General features: G+C 37.0%; 1 protein-coding gene across 2 annotated transcripts in view; it reads left to right on the top strand.

The window, feature by feature from the left end:
- NAA15 (N-alpha-acetyltransferase 15, NatA auxiliary subunit) overlaps positions 1-21,651 on the top strand; it is a 68,200-nt gene that overhangs the window by 30,784 nt on the left and 15,765 nt on the right. For both annotated transcript variants that reach the window (XM_037497490.2, XM_054689989.1), the window contains exons 4-14: positions 1,811-1,968; positions 3,038-3,172; positions 4,444-4,597; positions 7,794-7,913; positions 9,399-9,494; positions 9,898-10,004; positions 11,455-11,527; positions 14,010-14,179; positions 16,302-16,454; positions 16,998-17,126; positions 17,999-18,212. In XM_037497490.2, the coding sequence (XP_037353387.1) occupies positions 1,811-1,968; positions 3,038-3,172; positions 4,444-4,597; positions 7,794-7,913; positions 9,399-9,494; positions 9,898-10,004; positions 11,455-11,527; positions 14,010-14,179; positions 16,302-16,454; positions 16,998-17,126; positions 17,999-18,212 (1,509 nt within the window). The remainder of the gene's footprint in view (positions 1-1,810; positions 1,969-3,037; positions 3,173-4,443; positions 4,598-7,793; positions 7,914-9,398; positions 9,495-9,897; positions 10,005-11,454; positions 11,528-14,009; positions 14,180-16,301; positions 16,455-16,997; positions 17,127-17,998; positions 18,213-21,651) is intronic.

Genomic DNA, 21,651 nt, shown 5'->3' with positions numbered 1-21,651 from the left:
CCCAGTGCATGTATAAATTAAAAAAAAAAAAAAAGTTCTCAATCACAAGAAAAATAATTTTTTGCTAACTATGTATGGTGATGGGTGTTAACTAGACTTATTGTGGTGACCATTTTGCAGTATATGCAAATATCAAATCAAATTGTACACCTGAAGTAATGTTACAGGGCAACTACCCTTTAGCTTAATAAAACAAAAAGCAAGTGATCTATGAAGTCCCTGGCCTTCTTCTCTTGCAGTGGTGCCGGTGGTGGTCACGTAGTCCAGACAGCATGAAGTTGAAGAAGAGTTGCCCAACCTCACTGGATGTGCAGGAGAGAGCAGTAAACTTTCATTGCCACTATAGGAGGCGGGGACCAGAGGATTGGTGCCCATGCTTGAGAGAGGTGATCAAGTCTTTGAAGTTGCAGGGCACTGGTGACAAATAAGGAGCAGTGGGATCAGATTATGAAGGCTGATGTGTCTTATGTTAGGCTTTTAAAATCATATTCCAACCAAATGAAAAGATTTTGCTAAACTGCACTTTGTCATTTATATTAAGCAATTATGTTAAATAAAGGTTACTTTTCAGTAAAATTTATATTAAATGTGTTTTCAGTCATACATGCTGCCCTAGGCAGTCTGTATTTTACTGACTGTGTTGAGGATCCCTGGCATGAAAGTTGTTAGATTGAGAAGTTTGAAACTGATCTACAAGAAAAATAAGTTTTTGGAATGTGAAGATTTTCTTTTGATTATGTGTGTTTTAGAAAAGTTACTCTGGCAGGAGAAAAAAGTAGAGAGACTGAGGGTGGAAGCTGGGTAGTATTGTAGTAGTTAAGCGCTAACGTAGACAGACCTTACATATGTTAGGGGGCCAGCTTTTACGAATGTCCACTCTTCATAATGTTTTGTATGACCTACTATGATTTTGCTTATGTATTTGTGTCATTTACGCAGACTTTGAATGCAGGAGACTATCCTTTTTGATCATTTACACATCCTGACTATTAAGAAATTTTAATGATGGGCCTCCCAGGTGGCGCAGCGGTTGAGCGCTGGGTTGCAAAGCTGCCCGCGGCTGCAGCGCCGGTTCGATCCCCGGCTGCTCCCTGGCCACCAGAGGAGGGTCCCACATGGCGCGCAGACCTCTCCTGCCGCCCGCTGCTCCCCTCAGCAGTGTACTTCGGTCTTCTGCCTGCTCTGCTCCCCGCCCTGGCTCTGGTGAATTCTTCACCCTCCGCGCTTCTGACTGTACCCAGTGCATGTATAAACAAAGCAAACAAACAAACAAAATAAATAAATAAATAAATAACATGCCTCTATTAAAAAAAAAAAAAAGAAATTTTAATGATTTGTTAAGTGAATGAATGTTGTTTTATGTGCAGTTGTGTACTTCTAACTAGAGAAAGGAAAATCTATGATTTAATTATGTTACAGATACTTCTTTTTCTTTTTAATAATTAAGGTCGTGCCTAGCATTTATTTCTGCCAGCCAGTAAGCATTTTATATACGGTATTCCACCTAGTCACCAAACCATTGTATTTTGCTGTATAGACTATTTCTGTTTATACTTTATAACTGAAGAAACATAATTAGACTAAATAACGTGTTGAAGGTCACAGATCTAATAAGGCAGGCAAGACCTAATTTTCTCTGGCTCAAGAAGCTGTGCTGTTTTCCATTGTATATTAAACCGCCTTCTAGCTTTATATTGCTTCCCTTTTTAAGCTCTTAGTTTGTAAATAGCTATAGTTCTCCAAGTTTCCTGGTAAATATTGGAATATTATTTCTTGACTTGTAGGTTGTGTCCTTAACAAAATTGTTTAGGTTGGCACGTTTATGGGCTTCTTCAGAGGTCAGACAAGAAATATGATGAAGCTATTAAGTGTTACAGAAACGCGCTAAAATGGGATAAAGACAATCTTCAAATCTTAAGGGACCTTTCCTTACTACAGATACAAATGCGAGATCTTGAAGGTTATAGGGTAAGTAAAATAGAGGCTTTTTTATCCTAAGGGGAAACTGGTGTTAAGATCTTTAAAAATTTTTTTGAATACGTCTTTTATAATAAACCTTCTATTTTAAAAATTGAATTATCTCCTCTTCCCAATTGGATCATCTCTTTCTTCCAATGGTGATTATATGTATGTCTAGAATAACAACTTTAAAGAATGTATTTTACTGTGAATGAGATTTGGGTTTTATGTAGACTTGAGTTAATTCAGTGAAAATTATCATGTATGTATAAAACTTCTATTGCAAACATGTAAATAGTACCTTTATTTCTCACATTTTCCAGGGAAACACATATTTTTGCCTTCTGCTTACCTGCATTGAGAATAGTCTCTTGGTAGCTACGTTTTATCTTTGAAATCATTTGGCTCTCCTTAGACTTATTTTATCTTCTTCTGCATGTACTACCCACTGAGTTGTTTCTGTGGATGTTAACTTAGAGGTTGGGCACTCACTGTAGTTTTTAAATAAATTTTGAATAATTTTTTTCTTTTGTACTCTTTTCCATTCTATCTCTTTTGTTAGAGTTAGTAGATGCACAAATAAAAAAGGATTTTTGAAAGAGTTTAAACAGGGGCCTCCCTGGTGGCACAGGGGTTAAAGTCTCTCTCAAGCTATCTGCAGCCACTGTGTCCTGAGTTCCATCTCCGGCCAGGGAGCTGACCCACGTGGCATAGGAGACCTCCCCTGGCTCACCTGCTGCTCCCCACAATAGTGTATTTCAGTAGATCTGCCTGCTCAGCTCCCTACTCTGTCTTTGGTGAATCGTCTTTCCCGCATCTCTGGCCTACACCCCAGTATAAATAAATAAAATAAATCTTAAAAAAAAAAAAAGATTTTAGACAGTTATCTTGGAGGCGTGGCGTCATTTGTGTCTTTTCACAAATACCTCTTTGCCTCTGTTTGAAACTGTTTTCTATTATTGTTCTAAGCTCTGTGCTGCATATTCCTCACTGTTGTGGGGTAAATATGATCTTTTAAGGAAAAATTTGCTTTAACTGTAAATCTAAGAAAAAGTGTTGTTTTCTTCCCCCCTTAAAGGAAACGAGGTATCAGTTACTCCAGCTTCGACCTGCACAGAGAGCATCATGGATCGGCTATGCTATTGCTTACCATTTATTAGAAGATTATGAAATGGCAGCAAAGATTTTAGAAGAATTTAGGAAAACACAACAGGTAAATTAGTCTGAGTCTAAGAATAATGAAAAAGAAGATTACATGAACTTGATAGCTTTATTTTGAAATAGTTTCAGACTTGACAGAGAACTTACAAACTTACAGAGAAGAATAATGAAAAAGAACTCCATATAGGAGTCCACACTCACTAATTGCTAATATTTTACACATTTATTCGACAATATCTACTCCTCTGTTTAATTTTGTTCCCAAAACATTTGGAAATGGAGACATCGTACTTTTGTTCGTAAGTGTTTCAGTGTATGGTATAAGAATAACTCTAGTTGCATCTTTACAGATAATATGTACAAATTATCAGGCATTAGGAAATTTAACATTGATAGATTATTTTCTAATCCACAGGCCATATTTAAGACTTACTAATTGTCTTACTTATATCTTTTCTAGCAATTTCTTTTTCACTTCAGGATTCAATTTAGAACCATACCTTGCATTCACTTGTTATTTTCCTTGAGTCTCTTTTTAATTTGGAATAGTTTCAAAGATTTCTTTGTGTTTCATGACAATTGATAGTTTTGAAGAATCCAGGGATGGCGCCTTTGTGGAATGTCCATCAATTTGGATTTGTTTGCTATTTCTCACTATTAGGTATAGTTGTGCATTTTTTGCAGGAAATCACAGACGCACTGTTCTCTCACCTTGAGAGGCACAGTGGTAACATGATGTCTACATATGAAACACATGATGTCTGTTGTATCTGATTATTTGTAAGGTGATTTCTGTCATTTTTCTTCACTATAAACTTGGTATTTTTTTCCTCTTTGTTTTTAATAAGTAACTTGAGACTTAATGAGTAGCCTGTTGTTCCTTATCAGGTTTTTGCCACTAATTTTGGTATCACTGATTATGATTCTTGCCGTTAATCAGTGATTCCTGTGACAGCTGCAAAATGGTGATTCGTGAGTTCCTTCTAGATTTATTTAATATTTTACCATTAAGTAAGCACTTTTCTTCCTTGCCTTTTTATTTACTATTTGCTTACCATTTATTAGAAGGATTTTTATTTACTAATTGCTTACCATTTATTAGAAGATTATGAAATGGTAAGGATTTATTGGATACTTATTCAATGGATTGTAAGTATTATTGTCATTGCTTGCTAAGTTGCTCCCTAAACAGGTATTTGGGAATTTTTAAAAAGTTTCGTCAATAAGCTAATATCTATTTACCTCTTATATGCATTTGTATGTAAAAAATTTCCTAATATGAAAACAATCCTTACAATTAGTATTCCTTATATCCACTTATAGACATCACCTGATAAAGTGGATTATGAATATAGTGAACTACTTTTATATCAAAATCAAGTTCTTCGGGAAGCAGGTCTCTATAGAGAAGCCCTGGAACATCTTTGTACCTATGAAAAGCAGATTTGTGATAAACTTGCTGTAGAAGAAACCAAAGGTATTTTTTTTTTTAAGAATGTCGTTTACTGTTTTATGTAACTATGCCAAAGAGCAAGTCTGAAAAATCTAGTTGCTGCAGATAAATTGTGTATAATACACATTTTTGAAGATAGAAAACCTATTTGTAATTCATGCGCTTTGAATAATTTGGAAAAATATTTAAACAATGGATATTGATAAAGAAAAAATAATTGCAAATAATAAAAAAATTGAATGAAGTGATTCAATATATTAATTTCTTTAAAGTATATTTGATCAGAAAATACAGGGTTTGCTCACAACATTGGAGACAATTACTTAATTTCCTAAGACAGAAGATTAAATTTCTTAGAAACTGCTTGTTAGCTTCTTTATTACTAGTAGCATATATTGATAAACCAGAGATTACTACAGGACATTCCTAGGGTTTTTATAATTATATCATTGTCTCTCTGGACATGGCTTGAAACCAGAGATTTGGTTTCATATGTGTGGATTGTAATAGATGGCTTATATCCCTCAATAAGGTTCTTCAATGTTGCCATTTATTAGAAAGCTGAGAAAAAGAAATCTTATAGTTCTCAAAGTTGAGGAAGTGATTATGGAAAGTGAAAGAAGAATTAACAAAAAATTGAAAATACAAGTAATTTCTAAGAATTACAATCTTAAATTTTTTTCTTTTTTGCCCTTGCTAGTACAAGAAACTGAAGTTTGCTGGGTTTAAATTCCTTTGGTTCCCTTAAATTTCAATACTAGAAAAGTGTGCTGTGTGTGTACACAGTGAATATACCCATTATATAGATGAAATAACAGTAGAGGTAAATGCTACAGGCAAGAAAAACTACATGTCCAAAGATCCTGGAGTTCAGTAGTTGTGGCTGAGTGGTCAGTTAGTTATGAAGAGATTTCTGATAGAATGGAAAGGTCAGGATCGGAAAAATACCAGTCAGTGGTCCTTCATGGGCTACTTAGTAGCTGTCTGACATGGGGGAAACCTTAGGCTTCGGTTTCTTTATGAAAATACACAATAATTTTTCAGAGTGCTCTTAAGTACTTTGTTTCACTTGATCTGTTGATTACCTGATTAGTGAGGAAGAATGGCAGCTATGCTCATTTAGATGAGGACTCACTGACCAGTGGGTATTATCAGTTTGGAGGTCATAGGCGATCTTGTCAAAAGTACTTCCATCATTTGGAAGTAGGGTGGTAAAAGCGCAAACAAATCAAGTAGATTTAAATGTGATCGGAAGTAGAAGAATTGAAAATAGTATGCATTAGTGACTCAAGGAGTTTTGCTGTTGAAGGGAAACAGATGCAGACAGGGTGGTGGTAGGTGAAATGGTCCACAGGATGAAAGGAAGGTACTTGACAGCACATGCTTCTGCTCACCGGAGGAGAATGATTCAGTCAAGACAGAACATTTGATACAGAGGAAAGGATTAATCTAGTATGTTGAAGGATTAATTTTAGATAAGAACATAGTTTACTCATAGTAAACGAGATGCTGCGTCTGTGGGCAAGTATGTGTGTAGATGTATTGTGGGGTTTTGGATGTTCTCTTTTAGTTGCTTCCACTTTGTAAGCGAATAGGAAACATCCATTGGTTCATTCTACAAAATATGCATTGAATGCCTACAGTGAGAGAGATACTGGGGACAGGATACATAAAGAGAATAGAAGGGAACCAAGAGTAGAATCCATCTTTGGAATTGCCAGCAATAAAGACATTGTTGAGAGTGGTGAGCTGGAGGAGAGGATGAGTTGATCAAGATAACTTAGAGAACTTCCTAGATCGGGTGAGTGGACAGTGACAGTTTCATTGTTAATTCTTAATCATACCAGTTCTTTACATAAAGAAAAGTTGGGGAAAGATTAAGGGAATTAAATGAGGAATGGTGTAGTGTAGGGGAGAAAAGTTGCTTGCTGAAGTAGGCTTTGGCTTAGCATAGAGCAGGCTGTCTGTCCGCCTTGGCACTGTTAGCTTCCCTCCAGCAGATACCAGTAGCACCTCCTCTTCACTGTGACATCCAGAAAGGTCTCTAGATTTTGCCAAATATCCCTTGGGTGGCTAAAGTAACTTCAGTTGAGAATGACTGATTAGACATTGAGAATATGGGCTATTTTAATCTAATTGCTTGGACTCAAATCCTGACTCCTCCGGTTAACCCCCAAAAAGTTTGCTTAAGTTCTGTCATTTTAAAATGAAATAGTAGTGGCCTCTCTAGTAGAACTTTGACAACTGCATTAGATAATCAGGTGAAACAGCTAAATCACTGGCACACAGTAAACACTCAGTGTTTATATTTATTATCTGATGAGAACAACAGATCCAAGGGTGAAGTCATTGTTTGAAAATACCTTTGGTAGAATGGAAGCCATTTAAGAATAAGGAAAAAGACCCCAAGCATTGTTTGAGACTAAATAGGAGTTTGGAGCTCATATATTTCTGGTGAAACCATTGCCTCTGTCCATTCAACTCATGGCTTGCTTCCTTTTGTAGAAAGATATGGAGCAAACAATTGGGGTGATCTAGGCCTTAACACTGGTATACAAGGGAGCCAGATTTCAAGGTTGATTTTGGTATTTGAGGCTGCTAATGTCATTCAGGGCTGGGATTGGCCACGCTGTAGCACTCTATATGTGTTGAAAGGTCTGAAGAAAAGGGAATGGTTTTTTCTCTAAGGTTGAAGAGTAGGATTAGTGAGATAAGAAAGTCAAGACAGCTGAGCATAAAGCAAGATGCCTGCTCGGTGGTTGGAAGAAAGAAAAGGGAAGTTTTGGATGTGGCCGTGATTATGGGCTGCCACAGCAGTTACTGTTTTATGGTTGATTCAGGGACATAAGGTTAGGGTACTGGATTAGATCAGTTAGTTTGCATGTTGAAATTGTTTCTGTGATGCCAGCAATAGTTGATCAGTGGATGATGGCTTAGTGTCAGTGTGTTCAGTGAATTTGGGAAAATGACCTGGAGTTAGACGAGTAACTGAATTGAGGTGGTGAAGAGGGCGGCATTTCTAAATAATTTCATCCTCAAAAATAGTCTAAATAATTTCCTAACCTGATACAAAGTCTTGTTGAAGGGAATTGGAAACTTGGGAGGATCTCAAATCCTCCATCTACTTCCTGACACTGAACAGATCTTAAGAGAAACTTTGAGGAAAAGTTAAAGTTCTAATTGGAAGATTTATTTAGTTAAATTCATTTGTTTTTATCAGGGGAACTTCTGTTGCAATTATGTCGTTTGGAAGATGCAGCTGATGTTTATAGGGGATTACAAGAGAGGAATCCTGAGAACTGGGCCTACTACAAAGGCTTGGAAAAGGCACTGAAGCCAGGTAGTATTTCAGCACTCTCTAAATGTTAAGTGCTTTCTTTGCTGATATATATTTTATTAACTTATTGAAAAGCATAACTGGAAAAATAGTGGTTAAGAATTGTTTCAAAATATGAATACAGAACTATCTTTGCAAACTTCCATTTAATATGAAAGACAGCATTTTTTTTTTTTAAGATTTATTTATTTATGCATACAAGTGCTGGGGTACAGACCAGAGATATGGAGGGGGGCCGGTGAGAGGATTCACCAGAGACAGAGCGGGGAGAAGAACAGGCAGACTGACTGAAGCACACTGCTGAGGGGAGCAGTAGGTGAGACAGGAGAGGTCTGCTGTGCCATGTGGGTTTCTCCCTGGCCAGCCGGGGATCGAACTTATGCTGCAGAGACTGTGGATTGCTTCATAGTGCGGTGCTTAACCCCTTGCGCTACCAGGGAGGCCCTGAAAGACAGCATTTTCTGAAACCTCTCATCTACTACTAAAATTCTTAGAAATAGTTGAGAAGAGTATTTTAGAAACGACTTAAAAGATTCGCAAATGCATAGTAACATAAAAAACATGAAAGGGATATTTCCTCGGAAAGAGATGTCTCCCTAAAGGAAAGAAGCGAGCAGAACTTCTGTGGCCACCTGGACCCTAGCAGGTAAACTCAAGTCCTCTCCCAGGTATGGGACCTACTTGTGAGGGCAGACCCGGAAACATGTCTACAAACAGGCCGGCTCATTAGCCAGGATGACTTGATTTGAAATTATATTCCCTCAAGGCTGGTGTAGGTAGCCTTCGTGATACACTGATAGTGACACAGTTGGCGTGTGCCCTTGGAACCCACAGGGGGTCATCACCAGTGCCAGCACAAGGGAGTGTGGAGACAGTGGAGGAGTCTTAAGATGAAGGAAGGAACTTGTAACCATGAAATAAGGAAAATGAGAAGGTACCAGTGAGGAACTGGGGCAATAAATGCCTACTTGCTGACATAAAAAACTTAATAGATTAAGTAGAAGAGAGGTCACAAGTGAGGAAAAATAGTGAAGAGGAAGATTCAACTGAGGGGAGCTCTCACTGAGAGTAAAAGAAAATACAAAGGAAATGTGGAGAAATAGAGCATAGTGGGTAGATCCAGAAGCTCCGAGATAAATCAAAGGGGAGACTAAAGAGAATAGTGAAGAAGCAATATATAGAGACATAATGCCCAGAATTTTCTCAGAATGAAAGTAAAAGAATCCTCAGATTTTCAGTCTTCTTAAAGCAGAACAAGATAAAGGAAAATTACATATTTTACATGATTAAAGATATCTAAATATGAGCACATTAGAAAGAAATGGTCTAAAACTACTGTTGATACATTTGGGTGATTAGATTACAAATATTTTCTTCCATCTTAAATTTTCCATTTAATATAATTTTTATAGACTGAGAAATTTGTAATTTGCTAGAAAAATGTACAATTTATAACATCATATTAAGAGAAGTTGTTTTTGTCTGCAGCTAATATGTTAGAGCGACTAAAAATTTATGAAGAAGCCTGGACTAAATATCCCAGGGGACTGGTGCCAAGAAGACTGCCATTAAACTTTTTATCTGGTAAATGAGAATAATTGCCAAGGAGCGGAAATGATGTTAGGATTTAATTTCTTCCCTTGTTTTTTTTTTTTTTTTTTTTAAGATATATTTATGCATATAAGAGCTGGGGTGTAGGCCAGAGGTGCGGGGGTGGGAGGATTCACCAGAGACAGTGGGGAGCAGAACAGGCTGATTGAAATACACTGCAGGAGAGGTCTGCTGTGCCATGTGGGTCACCTCACTGGGCGGGATCGAACTCATGCAGCAATGACTGGCAATAGCTTGCTAGCACTATGTCTTTAACCCCTGCGCCACCAGGGAGACCCTCTTTCCTTGGTTTTAAATATATAGTATGCAGATTAAATAAAGTGTCTGTTAGAGTTGCTTGGGTAAATGTAAGCCGACAGGATTTTTTTATTCCAAGGTGAGAAGTTTAAAGAATGTTTGGATAAGTTCCTAAGGATGAATTTCAGCAAGGGTTGCCCACCAGTCTTCAATACTTTGAGGTCATTATACAAAGATAAAGAAAAGGTAAAGTAAACCACATTTTTTAAATTATGATTTCTCTGCTCAGCATGTGGAACCATAGGCTCGCAGCTCTGTCACACTGTGTACTCTCTGTGAGTCAGGCCTCAGGCTTCCTGGGGTGCAGTTTCAATACTTCTACTTGTCTCAGCTCCTTTTCATCCTCTTCTCTCGTTAGCTAAATAACTTACTGATTATTTGCTTTTTTTTTTGTCTTTGATTTCTGCTATATCCTTTAATGAGTCAGTTGTAGGTATGAGAGGTTGGCAAGGTTGTGGTTTCTGTAGCATTTAATCTCTGCTCATGGTGAAAGTCAGAAGTGATTCTTTTTATTAAACTAAGTTTTAGCTTCATAATCTTTGTCCTTTTTTGTTTGGTAGAAAAAGTTGCATCAGAAGAGTTTGCTGTCCCAGTATGTTAACTTACTGTTTCAACGATGTATTGTCAGTTCCAAATGCTTGCTAAGAGGATATTTTAATCTTAATTTGAATTTTTTTGCTTGCACCAAGACATGTTGATTGGATTTAAAATGATTGAGTTTAAAGGGAAGAATCACAGAGATGGGACAAACTAACACTTATTTATCAGTCTTCTGTTGAGAGGCCCAAGGTATGGGCTTTATTGACGACTCTTTTCTCTTTATTTATTGCATAAATCACATTCATAAAATTGTGTTAATCCAGTTTGGGTAGAGTAAGACTTTGATGCTTGTGAAGCAGTCTTTAGTAAATTCTATATGTTGTGACCATTCAGTCCTCACAGTTTTCTGAGGTAATGGAAGAGCTGGCGTTAATCTGCTGAGTTGGTTAAGTTGAAGTCATTTAAGTGGTTTGTGTTGTGACAGAGTCATTATAGATGGCTTAAGCAAAGAAAAGAATTAAAAATTAAAAATACTCACAGATCTCTTAGGAAACCTGGAACAAGTAGTGTGGTCATGATTCAGGAGACAGACGCTGGGCCGGTCCCTCTTTCTTGTGGACCTCAGAAACCCACCTGCTGTTTGCTGTTTCTGATGTGCTAGAGCTTGCCCCGGACTGAAATTACACTTGATGCTGTCATCTACTTGGGTCATTTCTCTTTCCACATAGCATTTAATTCTTGATTCCCAAAGAGCATATGTTATCTGTGGGTGCAATTTATGAGAATTGAAATAAAAATGCCCACAAAGTCACCTCCTTCTGTCCATCCTTTTCCTGATTTCTAGTTCAGCTTGATGCTTTATTTCCTAGCAGGAAAGAAGTTGCCAGTAATTTTTTAAAGAAAGTTTTGCTCCAATACACACCTGGAAAAATGGGAAAATGAGCATTTAAATCTTCATCCATGGGTACAGGGTGTGTGGTAATGTTTATTTAGCCCTTTAATAGCAAATGGTGCGCACCATTTGCGCAAATATCTGTTATTGTAACTGCATACATGTGAGTTTTTAATTCAGCGTGTGTGTATGTTTGCACTGCAGGTGGCAATCATAGAAGAGCTGGTAGTGGGCTATGAAACCTCCCTGAAGAGTTGCCGGTTATTTAACCCCAATGGTAAGTGCTGAGGTTATTCCCAAGCATATCCCAAATGTTGCGTCGTGTCATCCTCGGGTTCCCAGTGTGCTAAAGCTCATAACCGTCATTCGCCGGCACACCTGACTGTTCATAAAGAAAAAGATTCACATTTGCATTTATTTCCAGCTTTTAGAAATGTCACTTTGTTTTTGAAGTTACTTTTGAGTGGAGATCAAGATGAGTATTTCTAGTGTAGTTGGTATGTCTTTTAACTCTCTTTTAACCTAGAGTTTTTTCCTCCATCTACTCTTCCTGGGACTTATTGTTGAAGAAATCTGTGTTTTTCCTTCAGTCTCTAGATGTTGCTGACTGCACCTCTACCTCACCCCCCACCCCGACCCCCCCCCCCCCCATGGTGTTCTAGTCTCTGAATTTTTCATAAATTGGTGGTTGGCTGTAAAGCTATGCCGTCCACTAAGAAAGCCATTAGCTGGCTGACTTACAATTTTTAAAGTTAAACTAAAATTCACTTCTTCAGTTGCAGTAGGCCCTTCAGGTGCTGCTCAGCATCCATGTAAAGCTAATGACTTGCTGGAAGAACAGATACAAAGCAGCATCAGCATTGCAGACTTCTGAGGCCTGAGTAAGGGCTCAAGGAGGTTCAAATGATTCTTTTTTTAAAAACAATTTATTTATTTATGCATACAAGAGCTGGGGTATAGCCAGAGTTGCATGGGTGAGAGGATTCACCAGAGACAGTGGGGCGCAGAACAGGCAGACCGACTGAAATACAGTGCTGAGGTAAGCAGTGGGCGAGAGAGGAGAGGTCTGCTGCACCATGTGGGTAGCTCCCTGGTCAGCAGGGGATCAAACTTGTGCTGCAGAGGCTTCAGATAGCTGCGCAGTGCTGTGCTTAACCCCTTGTGCCACCAGGGATGCACTGATTTTGTTCTAAATATAAGAGGGGTGATTTTTTTTTTTACCTGTGGTGATGTCTTCTTCCATCAGGAGTCATATAGTGTTTGTTTTTATATGTTAGCAACTTTCGGGAACTTGGTCATTCACTTTTTATTATCTTAAAAGAGAAGTTATCTTTCGTTATATCCGGTATTTCAGATTGTATATAGGAAAGCAAGATAAATGCTGTCCTTTCTTCCCTGCACCTGCTTTTTTATTGTGGTTGTTTTTTATCTGTTTTCAATATAATGATTTGATCTAGTAGTATTCTTCAAGGATAAGATGCCCAAGCATGTTTTAAAGGTATAAATTATAAATTCATGGATGTAAACATACTTGATACTTTCAGTCATTGTGTTTTAAGATGGCCCCAGACTTAACACACCATGGTAGTAGTTGATAGCTTCCTTACAGTTTGCTATGGCAAGATATTCCAGTTCATCTTGTACACTGCCCACAGCCAACCTGGAAGCAGTTGTTTTTCCAAAGAGCCCTCCTGGTTCCTGCAATGGGGAGCCCAGTATGGGACCTGGGGTGCTTGTTGCTATTGGGTTGATCGTTGTATCTAGGTTCTCAGATTATTTGAATAATACATTTTAGAAGGCGTTATTACCATGGCTTCATTGGTTAATCATCATGATGTTCCTTTGATTATCAGCATTTTCCTACATATTTTACAAATGTGGAAGAGGTTCAATGACATGCCCAAGAATATGCAGCACTTTTGTTGCAGATCTTTCAGATCGGGAGTTGGTGAGTTCCACTCCTATTGTTTGTCCACTGAGCCATCCTACTTTTACTAGGATAAAGATGAACACTCGTTGCTTTCTTTGAAAGCAGATATCAGATTTTAGAAATTTGTATTAAAAAAGCATTTTTAAATGTGTGGGTTGTGTACTTACACATTTTGTTGTGAGTGTATTAAATTATGAAATATATTATGAAATATAGAGTAATCATTTTTATTTATCTTATTTTTTGGTATGGTTTTTATTCCACTTAAATTATACATCTTTGCATAGTCAGCTTAATATTAAAATATGTTAAGGATTGCTAATTAACCACATTATAAATATACTTATGTATGGTTTAATACATTATCTAGAAACCCAATCAAGAAAACTGAGCTCTGCGGGCCCCCCCCCCCCCCAGTTTTAAAGTCACATTAGTGGAAAGTTTCTTACATGCCTCAGGCTTCCCCTTCATAAATAACATCCTGATCAAGACACTCTCATAATCTGAGTGTACAGCTTGCCACAGCCACCCTTTTCCGTTTCCTTGGTAGGTAATTAGTTGTAACTTTGATCTCACTTACTTGGTTTATTATATGAAATTCTTACTGAATGCAAGGGATTATGCTAGCGACTGTAATGATACAAGAAAGTTTGGTCATTTTCAAAGATCTTATAAATTTAACAGTAGTTTTATAGCTAGATAACAAAGATCTCAACATGTCTCAAACTACTTTCCTTATTAATAAAGAGCCATTTTGAGGTAGGTGTTCTCTTGATATATGTAACGGCTAATCTTGGTTTCTTTCCTTTGCCTCCCCTGCTTTTTAAAGATGATGGGAAAGAGGAACCACCAACCACATTGCTTTGGGTCCAGTACTACTTGGCGCAACATTATGACAAAATCGGCCAGCCTTCCATTGCCCTGGAGTACATCAATACCGCTATTGAGAGCACGCCCACGCTGATAGAACTCTTTCTCGTGAAAGCTAAAATCTACAAGGTAAAAATCTTTTCCTTTTTTCTTAAAAGGTAATGAGACAAATTTTTTCTGTATTTTCTATTCTAAGTGCAGTGAGAAATGGCATATTCTGATCGTTCATGAACCATGGAATAACAATGGTACAACAAGTGTTTTATTTTCCTCTCAAATGTTATTGATGCCAGTCATTTACATAACCATAATTTGGGTAGTACAACTTCACACCTCTGTATTCGCTCTGGGCTCACTCCTCCATCAGCTCTCCAGTGCCAGCACGTTGCCACCTTCCCTCCCCATCTCCCGGGCTCCTCATCCCCTCCACCTCCATCCTCCCTCTGGTATTTTCCACAGCACCTAAGAATTGTTTTTGCTGTGCTTTGCCAGTTTTTCTTTGGTTGTTTCTATTCCGTGAATGAGTGAAACCATCTGATAACTGTCTTTAACTTTCTCATTTGTCCGCTTCGTGTAATTAGTTTCAGATCCATCTATTTTGTCCTAGTAGGCACTGTCATCTTTGAGAACAGCTGAGCAGTATTCTATTGTGCATGTATTCCACAGTTTAGTTGTCTGTCATTAGGCATTTTGGCCTGTTCCATGGCCTGACTATTGTCAGGGATACCGCTGGGAACACAGGTGTGCATAGCTCTTCCTATTAGCGCTTTCCTGTTCTGTGGGTAAGTCTGTAGCAGTGGTATTGCTGGATCAGATGAGGTTTTCACTTTTAATTTTTTGAGGACTCCTCATACTGTTTCCCATAGAGGCTGCACCAAATTACATCCCTTCCCCTGTGGGCACATGTTCTTTTTTCTCCACGTCCTCACCAGCTTTTGTTTCTGGTGTTTTTGATACAGGCCATTCTCACAGGAGTGAGGTGATAACTCATTGTGGTCTTGATTTGCATTTTTCTTATAGTCAGTGATGATGAGTTTTTCCTGCACCTGTAGGCCGTCTAGGTGTTCACATGGTCTTTGGTCAGTTTTTTTGATTTGGTTGATTTTTTTTGTTGTGGGGCTGTATGGATTCTTTATATATTTTGGAAATTAGTCCCTTGTTGGATGTGTGATGTGTAAGTATCTTTTCCCAGCCTACAGGTTGCCTTTTGTTTTAGTGGTAATTTCTTTCTCAGTCCAAAAGCTTTTTAGTTTGATGGAGTCCTGTTTGTTGATATTTTGCTTTTATTTCCCTTGATATTGGAGTGTCCCATTATCTTTAGATTTGTCATGGTGAGGCTAACTTCGTCTGTTTGACTGCCTATAGACATATGATGGTTATTCATAGTATAAATTCTGATGTATTCACATATATGCTTGTGAGGTATTAATATAATCAAAAGTAATTATTTGCTGTGTAATGTTTGTTTCTATTAACATTCAAGTATGATGTTGAATCAGTTTCTGGTAATCTTAATGAAATGAAACTGAAGACTCTGTTACGAATTTTACATATTCTTTCTTTTGCCTCCTCAATTCCTGGGTCCTGCTTGAGAATCTCCAGTCATATGTTCCAAGAAAGATCTTCTTAGATAAAGTTGGGTTTTTTCTGTTAATACAAATAGTTTATTAATAAGTGGTTTTGGGGGAAGGTAGAAACCAATAATTTATTTACCAAGATACATTGAAATTAATATTTTAAAAGCACCTTTCAAAGTCAGTTTATGTTCATTAGCTTTGTGGCTTTGCTAAGCAAATTAGACAGGAGAATGATAATGAGGGTCATTGTGGAATGTCTACCAGTGCTCATAATGAGTAATGTTTTTGTGGTTCCTTTGGAGTTTAAATTTGACCATCTGTTTCTCATTTATGACTTCTGCATTGAATTACATTGTGTTGTCTTAAAGATTGCAATTATTTTCTTTGATTCAATCATTAGAGTAGTATGGGTCAGGTGCTGTTGTAGGCAGTGACATTATAGGAGTAGATAAAATTCTCAAAACAAATCTTTACTGTCAGAGAACCTACATTCTACATGACTAGAAAGGTATCAAAACGTCTGTTACGGCAGAGTGGATGCACCTACACTTATTTAGGATCTTAAGATTCAGAAGAACACCTTGTCTTTTGTGTTATTAATCAGCAGGGAACAAATTACCTGTGTAATACAATTATCATATTGATTAGTTTATTTTGCTTTTGTATCCTGTAAGCATGCTGGGAATATTAAAGAAGCTGCGAGGTGGATGGACGAAGCCCAGGCCTTGGACACCGCAGACAGATTTATCAACTCCAAGTGTGCAAAATACATGCTAAAAGCCAATCTGATAAAAGAGGCTGAAGAAATGTGCTCAAAGTTTACAAGGGTTTGTACAACTGATGTTCTTATTTAGGACTAAGCCCATTTGTAGGAATATACTTTGCTGTTTTTCACTGTTCCTAATATTTTTAACAGCGAAATAGTTACTTAATGAAGAAACATTAGAAATCAGTATTAATATAAAGCTATTTTTCTTTTTTTAGATGATTTTTTTCTTTTTGGATGATTGTACATTGAACTTCAAAACTGATTTATATTGGTGTGTGTTCAGATGAAATTTTTAGACTGGGGGAAGCTGATACCGAGTATCCTGTTTGTTATGTTAATTTTCAACCCCAATTATGTTGATTTTTTGATTAATCATTTACAAAGTATAAATAATAATAATAATGAACATTTTTAATAATTACAAATATTATTTTAAATTTCACATCAACTCTTCCCTCTTACTCTGAGATGGGGTAAAGTAATAGAAAATGATTTTGAAAGAATTTAAATCAGTTGATTATTTGTTCCTTCATAAATAATTCCTATGTTGGAATAATTTATTTGGTAAGAAATGTCTTGAATATATGTGACTTTCATGTAGGAAGGAACATCAGCGGTGGAGAATTTAAACGAAATGCAATGTATGTGGTTCCAGACAGAATGTGCCCAGGCTTATAAGGCGATGAATAAATTTGGTGAAGCACTTAAGAAGTGTCATGAGATTGAGAGAGTAAGTACTGTGTACGATGAGTTTTATCTTGGCTATGTTTCTATTTTTTTTATTTTTCTTTCCAAATGGTACTGCTGCTTCACATACAAAAGCTCATTAAGTCATCCTAGAGAACTCTTTGTCATGGGATTGAGTGCTGATACACGTATAGGTACAAGCTTTGAAATGCCACAGTATTTCTGTACCCTATGTAATTCCACATTTTCTGATAAGTTCACTGTTTTCTTAGTCCTCTACTTTGATTCATTTCTAGCACTAGTAGTTTACTTACTTTTATGTGTTTTTCACAGGAAAAAGGTTTATGTAATTTTGCATTTGACCTTTTAGGAGGTAAACAACCCCAGAGCTTAATTATGTGTTTTGTTGCTTGATTTACTTGCTAGTTGACTTCTTTCCCACATACCAGCATTTTATTAGTTTTATTATATAGGATTCAGGTGTGTCCTCAGAAAAATTACCAATTACTATCATTTGCCAACCATTCTAAACATAAAAGCTGAATGTTTAACATAATGTGTAGGTCTACTATACTGTACCATTATGTATATTAATTATGTTTGATATATCACAGCTTTATTTAAGTGTGATTAAGAAAGAAATGTATATATTTTAAAGCACTGTATTTCATTTTTATAAGGGAAATACAATTTAGTGCCTGCTATATTCCATATACCATGCTAGATGATTGCCAGTTACATTTGCTTATTTGATACACAAAACATTTATGTTGAATCATAATTTTATATGACTATAATTTTATATATTTTACTAATTTTTTCATGCCAAGAGAAGAAGTAATTCTAATGCTTTGATTTTTGTAGTATTTTTTTGACATCGCTATACTCCAATATAATAAAAGGTAATTTTATTAGCATTTCATAGAAATCACTGATGACCAGTTTGACTTTCATACATACTGTATGAGGAAGATTACCCTTAGATCATATGTGGACTTATTAAAACTAGAAGATGTACTTCGACAACATCCATTTTACTTCAAGGCAGCGAGAATTGCTATAGAGATCTATTTAAAGCTTCACGACAACCCTCTCACCGATGAGAATAAAGAGCATGAAGCTGATACAGGTATACTTTTCAGAGGTTTCTTGTTGGTGTGGTGTTTGTGTGAATTAATGTCCTTGTGTAATGCAGATTTTTCCTGAACTTTATTTCAGCACCTTCTGAGATGCCTCCATGCTTACCAAATGATGGTCATTTTAAGTTAAGCAACAATAACAAAAAATATGATTTATATTTTAAAAGTAGAGTAAAGAATTTACTTTGTAAGTGACCATTAGCTTTTAAGAAGTTGAATTTCATGAGTTTTAAATTTAATATCTGGTTTACCCACTATTGTAAATTGTTAGCTATACATTTTATGGTATGTTGACTGTCAGTATATCTAGTTATGCTTCTTTTTAATTGTAATCTCTCATTAACCTGCTAAAAGATGGATATTGCTTGAACATTGAAAGTCAGCTTGGAATTGTGGTGGTAAAATTGCTCAGTAACTTACATTTTTACAGGTTTTTTTACGTTCCATTTTTATAACAGCAGGTCAGGACATGTAAGGAAGAGTCTAACTCGTGATAATTTGGAAGCAGTATCATATAATTGAAAGTAATCTAGGCATGGAAAAGGATAGAAACCAGCTGTGCTTCCAAATATGTAGTGTCTGATTCACGGCAAAATTGTTACAGGAGTTGAGAATAAAAGTGTCTGGATTTTTTTTTTTTTTTTTTAATAAAAAATGTTTTTTTTTTTTTTTTTTTTAAAGATTTATTTATTTATTTATACAAGCACTGTGTACAGTCAGAAGTGCGGGAGGGTGAGAGAATTCACCAGAGCCAGAGCAGGGAGCAGAGCAGGCAGAAGGACCGAAGTACACTGCTGAGGGGAGCAGCGGGTGGCAGGAGAGGTCTGCGCGCCATGCGGGACCCTCCTCCAGTGGCCGGGGAGCAGTTGGGAATCGAACCGGCACTGCAGAGGCTGCGGGCAGCTTTGCAACCCAGCGCTCAACCGCTGCGCCACCGGGGAGGCCCTGTCTGGATTTTTTGTCTTAGGTTTTGAGTTAATCCTCTTCTGAGGTTATGGTTGGTTATTTTTTTTTTGTATCCTTCCTCCTTTTGCATAGTTTTGTTAATTTATTAAACTTTACTTCCCATTGCCTAAGCACAGTTTAGAACTTTCTGAGAGGCTCTGCACTTTTGAACCTCTCTTTGCCCCTCGTTCATTGCCTCTTCCACGGAAAGAAAATGCCAGTGAGAAGCTACGGGACAGTCTATAGTTAAAGCCGGGAGCTTCCGTGGGCCCCTGGCATCTGTCCTCTCTGTTCACTTCTCGGCCCTCACTCCTCTTCACATTACACAAATAACACACACATTACTCAAATTATGTGAAGTTGAGACAATTCAGAAACATACCTAACAAATGTGAAAATTGCTTTTCCTTTTTTCCTACCTACATCCACTTCCACCAGGCTGTCCCTGGGAGAGATGTCTTTCCTTTGTGCACAGTTACAGTTGCCAGAGCTCATCTGTCCATTACTCTACACACATTTCAGTGTGACTCATTGTAATTGCTTGGTTTCACTTTTTACTTTTTAAGTAAAATGGGATGCTAAATACCCAGTGTTGTACAACTTACAATTTTTTCCTTCCGTTTTCAAAGGTTTTGCACCATGTTTGGATACTGTGTATCATCATCTGTTGTACACATTTGTTCAGCGGGGATTGTTAGAGGTGAAAATTGCAGGGTCACAAAGTATGAGAATTTGAAATAGTTTCAAATTGCCTTCCATGAAAGGTTCATCAGTGTTTACTGCCACTGCCACTCTACTGAGATCACCTTTTATTTTACTATATTACCTGCATTGAAAATTATCTATCCTTTACATTCTTGGTTTATTTTTTTTTGGGGGGGGGGTGCCTAATTTACAGTTCTTAGATTTCGAGGCATGGGGCATCTGCATGTTTTCATGTGGCCTTTGGGTTTTTTCTGTGAGTTGCCCATTAATACCTTTTGTCTATTTTATCTTTAAACTTTTTAATTTATAGTGCTATGTCCATTTGGGACTTTTTTGTTTGTGGACTGTAAATAATTTCTTTCATTATGTTAGTTTTATCTGTATAGTGCATGCCTTTCATTATGTAAAAGCTTAAGTTTTTAGAGATAAAAATTTTTTATGGCGTTTGGGTTCTTTTTCACTTCAGAATTAATATGTTTATAAATATTTGTTTTCTTATTTTTTTATTATTTAGTTTTTAGATAGTTTTTGTATGTAATGTGAGAGGTGTATGGTGGCTTTCTTTAGACCTCCAGATAGACTGCTGACTCTTCAACCGTATTGAGCAGATCGGCATACTCCCCACTGATTAAAACACTTCTTTAATTGTGCACTAAACTCTGAGAAGGCAGTTTGTGTCTCGTGCTAACATAGCAAAGCCTGCGGTAAAGACACAGGGCAACCATGGTACTGACATCTGTACACAGATGATTCTGCTCTTACAATCTGCTTTTCTCTTAATCTGATTCTGTTTGCAGATTTTTCTTGATTTTGTATGCAAATTTTTGGTTATGCATGTACTATAAAATTAGCTTGTTTTCTGGAAAATTTCTTTGGGAGTTTTATCTCAAATTATATTTAATGTACAGGTTACTATTTGGGTGGGGAAACTAAATGTTTAAATCTTTGATACTGTATATAACCTCTTATTTTTAAAAAAAAAAAAAGATTTATTTATTTATACAAACACGGGGATACAGGCTAGAGGTGCGGGAGAGAGAATTCTCTCTCTGGTGAGAGAATTCACCAGAGACAGAGCAGGGAGCAGAACAGGCAGAAAGGACCGAAATACACTGCTGAGGGGAGCAGCGGGCGAGACAGGAGAGATCTGTCTCTGCACCATGTGGGACTCTCCCTGGCCGGCTGGGAATCAAACAGGTGCCACGGAGGCTGAGGACAGCCTCACAGCGCTGTGTACCACTGGGGAGGCCCAACCTCTACTTATTTTTGATGTAATTGTCATTGCTGGCAAATTTAATATATAGTTTTTATATATTCTTGTTGAATTCTGATATTAGGTGTAGTAGTTTTCTCAGTTGGTTTTAAAAAATGCTCTATGTAGGCTATTATGTCAGTCTGTAAAGAGTACTTATCTTCTTTCAGTATTTATACCTCTTTTTCTTCTCTGTGCCTAATGCATCGGTTAGGGTTCCTAAAACAGTGCTGATTAATAGGAACAATGGTGTCCTTGCAACCTCTTAATCTTTATTAGAGTGCTTCTGATGTTTCACCATAAACATCAGTATTTATAGTGAAGATTTGTTCCCTTTCATTGGTTGACAAGTTATTTTTCAAGTCTTCTGTCTGTGTCTTTTCAGTGAACTTGAGAGTCATTATATAGCCACATTTGTTTTTATTTTGCCTTCATATGTGGATGTAGTTTGGCTGGATCATGTAGTCTAGGCACAGATGTTGCTTTCTATGTATACACATATGTACCTGCACATACTCACACTTTAA

Source organism: Talpa occidentalis, unplaced genomic scaffold (genome assembly GCF_014898055.3).
Source record: "Talpa occidentalis isolate TD23 unplaced genomic scaffold, MPIMG_talOcc4v2.1 talOcc4.8, whole genome shotgun sequence".
NCBI classification, from domain to species: domain Eukaryota; kingdom Metazoa; phylum Chordata; class Mammalia; order Eulipotyphla; family Talpidae; genus Talpa; species Talpa occidentalis.
Note: the sequence above shows the minus strand (reverse complement) of the source record. Positions and strands in the feature narration are given on the sequence as shown.